At 43.1% G+C, this 14,906-nt stretch overlaps 1 protein-coding gene across 16 annotated transcripts in view; it reads left to right on the forward strand.

Moving 5' to 3' along the window:
- Positions 1 to 14,906, forward strand: part of FOXP1 (forkhead box P1) — a 606,995-nt gene that overhangs the window by 507,253 nt on the left and 84,836 nt on the right. For 14 of the 16 annotated variants that reach the window (XM_084764905.1, XM_084764899.1, XM_084764908.1 and 11 more), the window contains 3 exons: positions 6,933 to 7,070; positions 8,124 to 8,213; positions 13,512 to 13,665. In XM_084764905.1, coding sequence (XP_084621031.1) covers positions 6,933 to 7,070; positions 8,124 to 8,213; positions 13,512 to 13,665 — 382 coding nt within the window. The remainder of the gene's footprint in view (positions 1 to 6,932; positions 7,071 to 8,123; positions 8,214 to 13,511; positions 13,666 to 14,906) is intronic. The other 2 variants (XM_084764900.1, XM_084764913.1) reach the window with 1 other exon arrangement.

Here is a 14,906-nt window from a genome sequence, read left to right on the forward strand (position 1 = left end):
TGACCCTTCACATGTAGGGAGCTTTAGGTTGGGTTTTTATCTTTATTAGAAATAAATCAATGAATGGAAAAATTTGTCAGAGAAGCAACTGATGTTTTTCCTCATTAGAATCTCATTTGCACCCCTTGACTTAACTGTGATGGTATCAGGTGAAGGTGTTGGAGGTATGCGTGAGAAATTGCATAAGTAATTCTTCAAAAGGGGAAAGGAAAATGGTAGAGCCTTAGTAAATCCATATTCAACTTTGGAGTAACCTCATTGGGGCCTACCTATGTGTTTAAATTTAAATTTATTTACAGTGCTCCCCAATAGTATAAGGGGAGATATTTATTTGCATTTAATTTCTCTCATATTTCCTGTGCTAGTTACTTTGAAGTAAGGAAAATTATCAATTTATTTCTTAGTTTTGGGAAAAATGGTTTTATAGAGGGAAGGTAAACATTTATTTTTTTCCCCATGCACAGTAACCCTTGATCTAAAACTCTCTACAGATTTTTGTGGCTTGCTTTAATGATGCGTATTTCTCAACAGGATTGATGCAGTTGTGTCTTTTGTAATGTTTGTAATGTTTCCGTTAAGAGAACTTACTTAGCCAGAGTCTCTTCCCATCCCTTCAAGAGTTAAAGAGCTGTGGGTCACTTCTTTTCTAAGGAACTTTCTGGACTAGCCACCTCCACCTCCCTTTCTCTGCACTTAAAAATGATTTTGCTGCTTTTGTTAATAGGAAATGTCAGCGTGTTTTTACTCACTCACAGTAAATAGTTTTCGAGATCACCTACAGGCAAATAAGAGTGAGAAAGAAACGGAAAGGCAATTTCTCTGTTTTAATAATAATAACAACAATAATAATAATAATAAATAAAAATGGTAGTAGTAATGGTTCTGAGGTTGAAGAGATCAGTTCATAGCAAGTGATTATTTTTGTGCAAAGCTCCCATTGTTTCCTGTATTTAACAGTTGCTAATGGGAGAAGCGATTTAATTTATGTAAACTTTACATTTTTATGCAAATGCAACTGATATTTATTAGAGCTAAAACAATTAAGCTGCCACTTAGTGGCGTAACCTTGCCTGCCTGGAAGATGGTAGAGAAGCCCAGGGCAGCCTCCACTCCCTGTGCTGTAGACAAATAAGAATTTTACCATTTTTTTTTCTTTTAAATGTGAAGACAAAAAGAACTCAGCTGTGTGAGAGATGGCTTCTTGGGCTTGGTAACCTGAAATCACTCCTGACAGGCAGGCAAGTACTGGACTAAACAATTCTATGTGAAAGGAAGATAGCCTTTCGTTGATAGAATGTAATAAACAAAGTGATAAAAAATGAAATGCTAATTGCATTTTAAAGAGGCCTCTTTTTTTTTTTTTTTTTTTTTTTTTGCTAAAATTTTAATAGGTGGTTGTATTGTTGCTGAGAGAACAGTTAGGCTGATGAGTGACTACTTAGATGGTTTTGCATTAATATAATAACCATTACCTGCCTTAATGCTTTGTATAGTGTTATGGCAAAATAGCTAAACCTAAAAGAGTTGTACAAAAAGCAGTGTTCCACAATGAAAGAGAATTATACTTGCCACATGAATACCATGCCTTTTTTTTTTTAAGATAGAAATATTGTGTCAGAAACACATTTTCCCTTACTTTATGATACAGTTACCTTGCATGTTATTTGATTTAAGTTTTGGATTTTGTTTGTTTGTTTGTTTGTTTGTTTCCTAGTTTCATTTTAAATTGTTTTTTTAGTGACACAGAGAATAGAAGCTCCTTGGCCTTTTATTTATGGTCTGCTTATCTGTTGTATCTATTGGTTATTAACTCTGAAAGCTGTCCTGTTTTCCCAGGTGGTTACTGGTAGAGATACATGCTAGCTTCCTTATGATCCTAGGAATTGGGCATAACTCCTTTTTTTTTTTTTTCTTCTTAAAATAGAGCCATTTTCTTTGTTTGCTTTTGTTTTGACATTCTAGAGCCTTCTAATTTAATTTGTTTTGCTCTCCTTGTGTGGCTGACTGGGTGACACTGCCTAACCACATCAGTTGCCACCCAAACACAGCTTGAAGTATGGAAGGCACGTGCATTTCTGGGGCATACATGTGGCTCATGATCAGAGGTTGAAAACAGTTTCCAAATAGTTCTTTGAAAATAAGTTAATGGGAATGCTACAAAAGATAATGAACATAGAGTGTTACATTTGTACCGTCTTAGTTATTTGATTTGTATACATAGTAATTATGAGAGGATGTGAGTGTACAAAGCCTATGTGTATTTACTCTGGCCACTGTTTACTTGTAGTTAACTTCAGTGTAAAGGAAAGGGAGAGAAAGAAGTGATAACATGTTATTTTCAGTATTTATATTGTGTCGTCTCGCCTCCCACCCAATTCCTTCAATTGTCTCCTAGATTAGAACCAAGTATTGTTTCTATGAGGGTTTTTTTTAAGTTATTATTTGTTTGTTTGCTTTTGAAATTTCAACACCCGGTCTTCCCCATTGCCTACCTTCCCCCACTTTTGGAAGTAAGAGAAAGCAAAGAGCAGAGTGCAGTGTTTAACAGTCTGCAAGCATTCCAACGTTATAGAGTCCTTTTGATGGAAAAGAAAACTATGCCAGCAGCACTTGAGCCCTCCCCAGCCGTGCTGGTGCTAAAGATGCTTCCCTAGCTGCTGGTATTAAGCAGCAGCAGGCCCACACTAGCCGCATTCAGATGGCCAAGCGCAGCTGTGTTTCTGCCATTCAGGCAGGTTGGTGTGCACCTGGGATGGGCCACACCCCATTGGTATCAGGCAACAGCATATCCTGCACTGTTTTTACTTTTTTATTTTTATTTTTATTTTTTATTTTTTATTTTTAAATTCATGATGTTCCCTGAAAGCTCAAATAAAGAGTGTTAACTGTGGGTGTACATGTGTGTTTAAGTTCAGGTTTTTTTTTTTTTTAATGCTTGCACTCTTTAAATGTCTGCCAGAAGTTTTATTCGAATTTCTGATCCCTGAAGGCAGCTAGACAGAATCGTTCTAGGTCTTCATAAGTTGCCTCCTGTGATTCCTTGTGAGTTCATACAGCTCCATGCAGCACACTCATTTCTGTATACCCAGACAGTTCACACAGCCGTAGTACCAGGGACCATTTTTTTTCCCCTTTGCCTTATATTTAAATAGTCTTCTGAGGAAAAATCAAGAATTAGCTTCAACTCTGAGATAAGACACAAGCCCTTGTAGCTACATGAAACATTAGGAACGGACTTTCATCTCCAGGAGGGTAAGGTCAGGGGGTCAGGGGGTTGGGGGGGGGGGACGACCAAGTTTAGTTTTCGTGGAACACTTCCAATGAGGGCCCTATAAATATTAGACAACCGTAGTTTAAAACTCACATGACTGTTTTAAATACTATTGATTTAAGCCACTGCCTAGATTTTATGAATCAAAGTGTAATTTCTAAGCTTGGACCATATTTCTCAATGCTAAACCACTCTCTCTCGTGTGCCTTCAGCCGCTTTCCAGACATTCAACACAGGATTAAATGATAGCAGTTACAGTGATCAATAGGTGAGGGCTGCGACGATCACTCTTGCCGTTAATGACCTCAGTAGTAATGGGTAATAAAGTGTGGGCTGTAATAGCCCCTCGCTGGTACTGCGTGCCCTTTGATTCCTAGTATTAGTAGGGACTAGCTACGTGAGAAAGCTGGACACTGGGAACCAGGGAGTGGATATAGAGGCCATAATTCTTAAGTATTTAAAACCTTAAACTGTACTCCAATTTTTTTTTCCCCTCTTGTTTCTTTTCTATCCCTCTTTGGTTTCTGGCCCATTCAGGTACTTTTCTGAAACCTTGCTGCAACCTCTCGCCCCAATATATTTGGAGCAGAAACTTGAAGGGGTGCGGGGGGGGGGCGGGTTGGGGGGGAGGAGGCAACCAAAATCCGTCTTACTGCATCTGTAAATGCAGCTTCCTTGCCCACTTTGGTGGCTGGAAGGTAACTGGTGTGAAACTGTGGTTTCAGATAGTAAAAGCAAAGTTCAAGCCATCAGAATATAATGGCCCGCTTCTGATCACTCAGGGGCCGCTCCACTAGTTGGAAGGGTTACTCAGGCTTCTTGTGCCTGTCCCTGGCTGGGCTGCGCCTGCCGCTTGAAGCGTTTTATTACTCATCAGACCCTCCATCAAAGTGTCCAAAGGGAACAAGCAGGGGAGAGTCTAGTTCATTCTACTGTTCTGCAGCTCGGCTGCCAACAGCAAAGAAGGTGCTGTGGGGAAAGGAGCTGGAAACCATTGGCTCTCTGCACGATTTAAAAATTACCTGCACCTGTCAGGCTTTCCCTGGTCACCTTTTTTTTTTTTTTTTTTTTTTTTTACTGACAGTCAAGGGACCATGGTTTTTCTTGTTTTAAAAGACACGTTTTTAACCAGGCTTGAAAGTAAAAGGCTTTTAAAGTTATATGATTTTTAAAAAATCCAGTAAAATAAACACATTACCTACAATGGTTTAAATCACCTTTATTAAAGTATAATGTATACACTGTACAATGCACTCTTTATTTAGTTGGAGAAGATTTGACGTTCATGCATCTATGCGGCCCCTACAGTGTTTCCCTCCCCCCTGCCCCCAGAAAAGTCCCTTTCTAACACAGGGGCTCCAGGCTTTTTTGAAGGGGAAAAAAATTGCTAGGAAGAGATTGTTTCTGTCCTGTTTCTCTGCCATGGTGCTGTGAGGTTCGTGTTCATCACCAGTTCGGGTTTTACACCACCCTGTTCCTGTGGGTTTTCCTGTCCATCCGCCATTCGGCTCATGAGTATTTGTGTTGTACATCATCCAAGAAGTGCAGAGAGAAAAAGAAAACCTAAACATGGCTCCTTTGTTTGCTTCAGTGAGCCTCCTGTATGGCCATGGGACTCTCAAGGAATAGTAAACTTCTATTGTGACATGTTGGCTTCAGGAGCTCCTGAGATAGCAACTGGCACCCAGTGCATGTTTAAAGATTCAGAAAGTTTCTTCTGGATGAAGACAAAGTCAACTAATTGGAATTAATGCGTAGATGGTTAGATGTTTTGCTAATGTCTTCTTGGCGTTTGCCCTAGACTGTACGCAAGTTCAGTGTTCCAATCATTGGTGATATTTCATGCTGCGAATTATCTTTTTAAAAGGATAATTTATCCATTCATATACATCTGTCCCTTTTTGCATATAAAAATATTCAGACATACCCATCTGTTTTAAATTACAGTGTAACTACATCTACACTTAAAAGACCACTGCAATAAGAAGAATTCATGGATGACCTCCCTGAGTTGGGTTAATGAAATTTTTTGAGTGTTTTCTAAACACGTGAAGCTTGCACATGAACTGCCCCCAACTTCCCCCCAACACACAACACACCACCCCAACTGGGAAGAATGCTCACTGGACGTGAATCTGACCTTCAGGAACCATTTTTAGTTCATCAAAATTAGTGATGCTGAGAAATCGGGACATCAGTGCATAATGAGTGTGAAATTAGGAATGAGAGCTCGCTATGCAAATGACAGGGCAAGTCATGTGAAAAAGTCAAGATAAACTGCATATTAAGACATTATGTTACATAAAATTAACACTCCGTTTCTCTCTTTTGCTTACTGTTCCCCCGAAAGATTTTTTTTAATTCTTTTATCTTTTGATCAGCTATTGTCTGCAGGATTTTTTTTTAAAGTGGCACACAGGCAAAGTGCAAAACATGTTATTACCTTTTATTGTAATACATGAGATGACAGCAGACCCTTTTAAACAAAGTATATATCCTTTGCAGCCTCCAGCTTCTTGCTAGCACATTTGCTTTAAAACCAAAGAAAAGTAAGATGCTTAAATATTACTCTTAGGAGACATTCAGCTCTTGTCTTTTCTTTTATTGTGTGTATGTGTATTTTTTTTTTAAATCTTTTTATGGGGGGGTAATTTTTCATGAAGTAGTCTTCCTGGAGTACGGGGACTGACAAAATGGTTCTCATGTAGTCTGAAAATTAAACACAAGTGTGGTGATTATTTTGAATAGCTAAATTACATTCTAGAAAGCTCGCAGAATTCGTAGCATTGTCATTAGGTATCCGCTTGAATACAATTTGTGTAACCTTGGCCAAGACAGCCTGTCATTTTAATGTCAGTGTTTTATCTGAACAAGACATCATCCTTTCAGATATAGTATGCAGGTTCCTTGCAGAGATGCCCGTGCAGAAACGTGTTAACAGTTGCGAATACGAAATGCTATCAAGTTCATCACTGTAGCTGTTTGTCACTGAAATGTCATGGAAAGCGGCTTTTACCGGTATCACACATAATATGAAAGAATTGAGACATCTGTATGCTTTGTGAATAAGGAGGGGTAAAAGGCATCCTAGGAAGGGTCTGTGTTTTAAGTTCAGAAGGTGTGTCCAAGGTTCCACCACCGGCAAACCTAAGGAACCTTGATGATTTTGAAAAGCACTGTCCATAAGCGAAGTGGGCCATGCTAGCTGTGGCTACAAAGCTGTTTGTTCCTCCTTAATTTCCTCCCTAAAACAAAACTACAGTGCGGGCTAACTTTTTACAGCTCATTTTGACTAGAGAGCTGATGTTAATAAGGGCAAGGATGGCTCTGCCCCTAACCCTGATCACATCGATCAAGGTGTGCTTCCTTCTCTGCTTGCAAGGTTTCCCAGAGCCCATCCTGGCTGCAAGATTTTCTTCGTCATCTCTTGGCTTGCCCAGCATTTGTGATGCCCTGAGTTGGATACCTTAGCAACAATATCGCTGTAAAATTGACAGTGATAGGTGCACAAGGGTTTGCACAGGATTTGCGGCTGTATCTATTCACCACAAGCACTGTGCTGTGTGGGAAGTTGGTCAGTCTTTGAAGCAGGCCGAACCTGGGAGACTGAGGGCATGTGTGGCTCGCTGGCTTCCCGCTCACCTGTTCCTTCATGTTCTAGGTCCCCGTGTCAGTGGCTATGATGACACCTCAGGTTATCACTCCTCAACAAATGCAGCAGATCCTCCAGCAGCAAGTGCTGAGCCCCCAGCAGCTCCAGGTCCTCCTCCAGCAGCAGCAGGCCCTCATGCTTCAACAGGTAATAGTCCCCCTCCCCCTCCCCCTCCCCCTCCCCCTCCCTCCCTCCCCCCCCCCCTGCAGAATCCAGAGCCGCACAGCTCAGCCCCCAGCTCCTCTCCACCCACTCTGTTGCTTTCCCTGTCGAAGAATGAACATGGCAGGCTATGCTCCCTGAGCGATAAGTGTGGCATCCATGCCCTTGAAGGAAGAGGATGACACCATCAGGCCCAGGGCTCCTGGTCTAGAGACTGCCCCGTGCGCCGAGATTAGGACTGTAATTGGACTTGGTAGAAAAAGATCTTTTAGGCTTACGTGGCTTTTCACGCCTTCATTTGGTAAGCCAAGAGGCTTCAAAATGCCATGAATTAAAGCAGCACGGGGTGAGGCGCGCGTTGGAAGCAAGTTTATATATATATAGGCAGCGCTTGACATCCCCACTTCAACTCCAAAGCTAACCTTAAGGAAGCTGTTTTCTTGGACATGCGAAGAAGCGTCTCAGAGTTTACTAATTTCAAGGCACAGAGTTGACTTTTCACACACATGGTGTTACTCAAATAAACTTGTGGCTACCTCTGTGTCCTGGTGACATAATATTCACACCTAAGAAGCAACCCAAACCCAACAGACAACGGCAGAGATGCTACAAGGGTAGAAATCACTGCAGTTTAGGACTCAGGAAGTTGCCACCACTGTTGGAGCATCCAGGTGTGGGACACTACTTGCCTCCTCCTCCTCCCTTACTTTAGAAAGCCCGAACCAGGGACTGCCCAGACCCTGCGAGGGCACCTCAGCTTTGTTGTACAATCGAAGGTCATCCCTTGCCTTATTTTAATTAATTTGTGTTGAAAATGGTTATGTTTTTCATCAGCTCATTTTTGAGATTACTTCTCAGACCTTAATGCCAGGAAGAGTCAGTGTGCGTGGAATTTATTGTTGGGTTTCAAAGTAAAAGGTCAGGCCATTCCAGATAAAAGGATGCTATTTTTCAAGTCACAGTTTGTGCATGGCATGGAGAGGGACAGTGGGTTGCGCTCTTCTATTACTTACCATCCCCTCCTCTCTCTCCTTGTAGCAGCAGCTTCAAGAATTTTATAAGAAACAACAGGAACAGTTGCAGCTTCAACTTCTCCAACAGCAACATGCTGGAAAACAGCCGAAAGAGGTACTGATGATGCATATTTTACTTTCAAACCACAGATCTCAGGGGACTATCTAGTGGCTATTAAACTGTCATTCATCTTTTAAATGATTGCCCAACTCAGCTGACCCTATCGGTTCTCGCCTTTCAGACCAAGAGTTATCGTCCCGTTTGCGCTACGATTTCTTGATTCCTTACTTTATGTTACCGAGGCCGTGTACCTCTGTTTGGGAACCGTACCATGAGCAGTGCTCTGGGCTCCTTTGATACAACCGAGGACCAGCATGCAGCTGGGCCGGGGGAGGGAAAAAATGGGAAAAGGACGCACACTTAACCTTTTTTTTTTTTCTCATCATTTAATTATTAGTTCGTCTGTGTTATGAACTCAAGTGTTTGGGCAGGTGGCGACGGCCCTTCTGCATTGGCAAGCTAACTTACGTGAGGTCAGGCGAGCAAGCAAGGCATTTAGAACGTGATGAACCATCCGTGTCTTCATGTAACCTTCTCGCATGTTAAGCACATCCTAATTGCCGAGCGTGTGCACTAAAGCGCATGGGTTAAAGTCAGGGGACTCTGGCTTGGTCATTTGTACTTAACTGAGGAAATAACAACAACAACAACAACAGCAGCAACAGCAACAAGCCTCCAAACCACCACACTGTATTTACTTTTATGCCCCAGTTCTTTGTAGTGTATAATTTATTGCATTTGGCCTCTCTGCCCAAGCAGGTGACACTTGTAGACCCATACGCTGTAGGACTGACTGTCCCAGGGGTTCCCACCTCACCTTCTGTGTGCTGCCATGAACTTGAGGGTGCTGTCCCTCGTGGGAGCCATTGGGAGCCACTGGGCCTCGCTATTATTATACCCCCCCCCCCACCCTTCTGCATTTTCACAGCGCTCCAGAGCTTTTTGCTTATGTATCTGCCATTGCTGCAACAAAGCATGAACAGCCCGCTGCCCTGCGTCTTGGCTTTCCTGGCGGCCCTGCACAGTTAGCCACTTTTGCTCTCGTGGCAGAGTCTTGCCAGGTGACTGACTCCGTATCCCTGTTTCTCACATGAGTATGGAGGCTGGTTTTACTCCCGGGAGTCACCCAGTCTTCTCTCCCATGCCGGCTCCTCCCTTTACACAAATTGGGTACGCTCTCTATGGTCTGCCAAGAAGCTTCCCCAGCCTGCGTCCTGTTTAGCAGGCCGCTTGTAAACCCCCTGCAGAGCAGGGGCAGTTTTGGGGTAAAGGGGAGGAGGCATATTAATGAAAATGCTGACACAACCTTAAGGACAGTGGCTCGCCACCGGGAGCTGCTCTAATAAAAAAGGGAACAGATTAAAAAGTGTCTAAAATGTAAATCTAAAGGACTAACAGTAATTAAAATGGAAATGGCGAGGGGAGGGAAGGCATGTAATTGTGAGATATCACCCCGCAGAAGGCTCTCAGCTTTGTTTTCCTGGCTGTTTTTCTAATTCAGCGGGGCCTGCTCATCAGTGGCAGTTCAATGCGCCTTAATGACTCTAGGATTGCAGGCATCACTCTGGACAAAGAAATGATTATTGTGCGGTCAAAAGAAGTTCAAAGACAAGGAGGGAATTTCAGTTTTTCCCCTTAGAGATCCACATTCAAGAGCATATAAATTAAGCCAAATGTTAAAAACCACAGTCTGAAAGCTGACTTCAAAGTCACAACTCTCTAATTAATGAACTGCGAGCTTCAGTTTGGACAAGTTGGGGTTTGATGCGCCCATAAATCAACATGACAGGCCTGTTTCACAGTCTCAGACAGTGCTTGTCATTGAGTCACATCAGATGTAAACACAGCAGAAAAAAGAAGGGCCATGGAGGAGGTGCAATTGATCAACAGAATTGGTAAAAACCCACTTTTGAGGCACATTATGCATGATCACAGGAAATGGTTACAGCCTCAAGAGGTTTCCCCGTCTGCTGTTGCTTTTTTGAATCAGATTTCTCACAGCCTTCAAAAGGGAGAGGAAGAATTATGGAGCTTCTCCCCCGTGGCTTGCAGGCAATAACCCCCTGTTGTTATTTTGTGCTTCTTTCTTTTCAAAGGCATCAAAATTTAGGTTTTTTTTTTTAAAGATCTTTAACTCCATATTTGAAGACACACTAGAAAGGGCTGCCACTGTCACTCTTATCAGTTACCAGGGCCTGCGTTCTTCCTTCCCGTTGCCACTTCTTATTAACCTCTTATTTGGTCTTGTAGACCGAGTTTGGAAAGCCTACCCTCGTGCTGGGAAGACATGAAAGTTCAGATGAGCTCTGAGGGCTCTGGAACAAGATGGAGTGGGGGGGGAAGTTCCTCAGCAGAGGAGAGTTCCCAAAGTGCTGTTGTTGGGGGGGGGGGGGCGGACACAAGCATGATAGTAACATCTGGGTCTGGCCAGAAAGTGACAGCACAGTAGTGGCTTTGTTTGTTTGTTTGTTTGTTTGTTTTTGTTGTGTTCCATCTTGAGGATTCTGGCCTTGCTCTGGCCCAGGGCTTGGTGACCCAGGAGTTAAGTGACCTTAACAGACCTAGAAGAAGGCAGACAAGTGGCAACAGCCTAGAATCTGTGGCTTTCACCGTGTGGTCCATGAGTGGTTTGGAGACCCTGCTTCCCTGAGATGGCAAGTGCTCCTGGCCCCCAGATCATCGAGCAGCCGTGGGGGGAAGGTCACATGGTAGCAGCTGTGTGGTGTGGCCCGATGGTGATAATTTGACAAGTTTTGAACATAGACTTGGGCAGATGCTGCAAGTGTATTCCTTTACCGAATGAGGTGCCAATAGCAGCTCATTGTTTTCTACAGTCAGGTACTTTTTTTTGTTTCCCTCCCCCCCCACCCCCCAATCTCTGGCTTCATAGCCATAGCACAATGCATTTGCTATCTTTTTTCCTAAAGTCATGTTTGGTACCCCCTTGTGAACTGGACCCAAGGTGCTCCTTCAGAGAGAAGTGCTTGCCTGATGGTGTCAAAAGTGTAGCCCAGTACACCCATGGAAGAGACAGCTCCTGGATCCTGGACTCTTGTTTGGGAAAGTGGATGGCAGAATTCATTTTAGAATGAAGCTGGGTGTGTGGGGGGGGTGCCATCCTGTGTGGTGAGGTGGCAGAGCTGATTGTTTTAAAAGGGCCGTTTGTCCTGAGCAGTTATGACAGTTTATGTTATGCGGTAGGGAGTAGCCAAAGAAAGGAAAACAGACCTTTGACTGCAGCTCTAGGGAGGGGACCTGAAACGAAAGGTTTATCAGGGCATTTGAGCATTTTAGCACTGCCTGCTGACCTGTCGGGGGACTGCGCAGAGACCTTTTTTGTATGCATTCAACTGTGAGAAGTAAACAAACGGACTCGTATCCTGTGTTTGGTAACTGGGTGGGGAGCACAGTTTGGCAACCAGTGTTGCTTTTAAATTCTTCTTTGGACAATGGGCCTTGTATACTTTTATATCCTGGCTTTTCAAACGTGGACAGCTTTCATGGGCACTTTCCTAAGGATGGCCACAGACAACAGAAAAAGGCATCAGTCATTTTATATAAATACACAGTTTTTAAACATTCTCTTACAGTAAGACGGGAAGCGCCCTCCCCAGCCTCTATCCCCCCCTTTATATTTGACCTCAACAGTGGCTAATTCCCCAGTCTTTGACTGCGGCAGTGCCCCCCCCATTCTTTAATGTCACCAGTTAATATCTGTTGAAGAAGTGAAAAAATCCTTTTGACACAAATACAACTATCACTGGGTTCCACATGGATGCGGTGACTTGGGGAAGTGAAAACAATTGGATCATTTTCTGCATGCTGTTCTTAAAATGAAAGCACTGGCTTTTCATTTAAATGTATTTAAATGTATTTTGTTGTCAGTGGTATGGAATTTGTTTTTTGGAGTGAAACTCAATTAACTTTCTCAGTGGCGTGGTGGTAAGTCTGAAATTGGTTACTAATATAAGGATGATGGCTTTTTTTCTTTCGTCTTTTAAACTGTAAAATAAACTACTCGGAGGCCAAAAGGAAACCACCATTTTTCTCTTCCTTTGAACTTTGCATCAGAAGGTCTTGGTGCGCACGCCATTTTATGGCCATATCGGATCAAGGTCCTGCATAAGGTTAAGTGGATGCAGTTGTTTGTAAAGTGTTGTTACTAAGCAGAGAAGGCAGGCTCTAAAAACACTGCATCACTGTCTCGTTGCAGAAGCGCCGCTGGCCTTTGGAATAATATTTAGAATTAAGATGAGCTCTTGTGTGTTCCTTAAAGATTGTTTTTGGGGTGGGAGAGAGAAGAATTCAGTTTGGAAAGGGTTAATTTTTCCTTTCTAATTGTTCACCATAATGTAGCCAAGACCTCCACCTCGACATGATTCCTAGCAGATTAAGGATATTAGATAATTTCCTTCTATTTATTGTATTCCTGCACCGTATTATCTTTCTATCACTCAGATAATTACTGAGGAAATCTACATTAATTTTTTTTGGCTGGGGCCAAGCCTGCTAAACACAGGAATGATTTATTGATGTTTTACACAACAGAAGTTTTCCTCCTGTCATTGTCCAGTCAACAGAGATATTTATCTTAACATAAAGCCCCTCCTCTTCGAGGACAAAGCGGACAGGGGACACTGGGCAACCTGGAGGTTGGAACTCAAGCCAACTTAAGGATCTAAAGCTTGGAGCGCCCGTTCACGCTAAACCCTCATGGTGGAGTACGGTGTTGTTTGCTAAATTATGAATGTGCGTAATTAAAATCTAGTGGCTGTTTCTATGAAAGATTTACAATGTTATTTCATCGTTTGTCATGGCTAATTAACAATATTAGATGAAGTTTTTCTTCTTCAAAGGTCTGATTTTTTTTCTCATTTATTTATGTCAGAAGTGATAAACAGTAGTTAAAGGCTCTTGCTAGTACAAGGCAGGGAGGGAGGCACCTTGTTCTCTCACACCCCATAGGGTTCAGGGTTCACACCCCTCCAGAAGGATGCAATCTCCTTCCTAGTAGGAAAAATTAGAGATTTCAAAGTGTCAAAAGTTCATGTCTGGACTGCAAAACTCGCTTTTCCTATTGTTTGGAAAGCAGGCTTGTCAAAGGAATCATTTTCCTGGGAGGGGCGGGGGCCAACATAAGAGTTAACACAGATTCCCCCCACCCCCCACCCCCCAGCCTTCATACATAGCATGTTGCGTCCATTTTAAACCTTGACACTGAGTCCTCCACCAAATTGAGGTGACAGTCAGTCCTCAGTTTTTTGAAGATGGCGGTGAGTTTTGAAACGTGTGCACTTTGAGCCTTCATGGGGAATTGGCCATCTCATTTCTGCCCCTTACTGTTTCTTGCAGCAGCAGCAGGTGGCTACCCAGCAGTTGGCTTTCCAGCAGCAGCTTCTACAGATGCAGCAGCTGCAGCAGCAGCACCTCCTGTCCCTGCAGCGCCAAGGCCTTCTAACAATTCAGCCGGGGCAGCCTGCCCTTCCCCTCCAACCTCTCGCTCAAGGTAGGCACCCATTGCCCCGGATTGCACAGGAAGCCGCTCCGTGGAGAGGGTGGGCAGAGAGCATGGGGTATCTCTTGATCTCTGCCTGCTGGGGATGCAGGGAACTGCCCACCTGAAACATGCACTGAGAGGCTTTAGGCAAACAAACAAACAAACAGACAAACAAACAAACAGCAGATGGGCCCTTGCAGAATCTGCTGAAGTCAAGAGGAAGACCCGGGACATGCTCACAGGGCTGTTGCAGCGTCTGGGGAAGCGATATTCAGGGCACTCACTGTATGTCTCAGTGTGGCCCTTTGGCATTTCAGTTCCAGTGTTCTTGAAACATACACCATGCCAAGTTCTTTTCCTTCCTTCCTCCCGCTCTTCTTCCTCTCCTCTCTGTCTCTGCACATAAACCCCGTTCTCCCTCTCCTCCCTGCCTATCTCCTTCTTGTCTCCCCCCCCACCCCCACCCCCTCTGATAGCGCCTCTGACATAGTTCAGGCTAACCTGGAACTCACAGTCCCCCTGCCTCCACCTCCTAAATCCCAGGGTCTAGGTATGCGCCATGATGCTTGGCTCCTCAAAACATTTTTATCGTTGTATTTTTTTATTTGTATGGGTGTTTTGCCTACATGTCTGACCATCCGCCGTGTGTGTGCCTGATGCCTGTAGAGGGCAGGAGAAGGTGCCAGATCCCCGTGGTGTGGAGTTACAGACAGTTATGAGCTGCCATGTAGGTGCTAGGAATTAAACCCAGGTCCTCTGGAAGAACAGTCAATGCTCTTAATTGCTAAGGCATTCCTTCAGCTCCCTAAACTCATTTTTAAAAATATTTAGGTACACTATCAATTTTTATTACCATCATGGTAATAAATCTATAATAATATCAATCAATCTAATTTGCCAGGCTCAGTGGTGCATACCTGTATTCCAGCACTCTGTGAGTTCGAGGCCAGCCTAGTCTACAAAGTCCAGGACAGCCAAGGCTACATAGAGAAACCCTGTATCAAAAAACAATAACAACAACAACAACAAAAGACAAAACCCAACAAATAAATAAACAGAAAAACTAATAAAATCAGACTTCTAAAATTTAGTGTGATAATTTTTTGTTTTGTTTCTGTTTTTTTTTTCTTTTTCATTTTTGAGCTCATTGGTTGAACACGCATTTCCTGTTTGCTTGTTTGTTTGTTTTTTTTTATAAACGTTGATTCCTTGAAAAGTATCAAGGATATTTGGTGGTTTTATTTTAATTA

Source organism: Acomys minous (assembly GCF_964271855.1).
Source record: "Acomys minous genome assembly, chromosome: 17".
Taxonomy (NCBI): Eukaryota; Metazoa; Chordata; class Mammalia; order Rodentia; family Muridae; genus Acomys; species Acomys minous.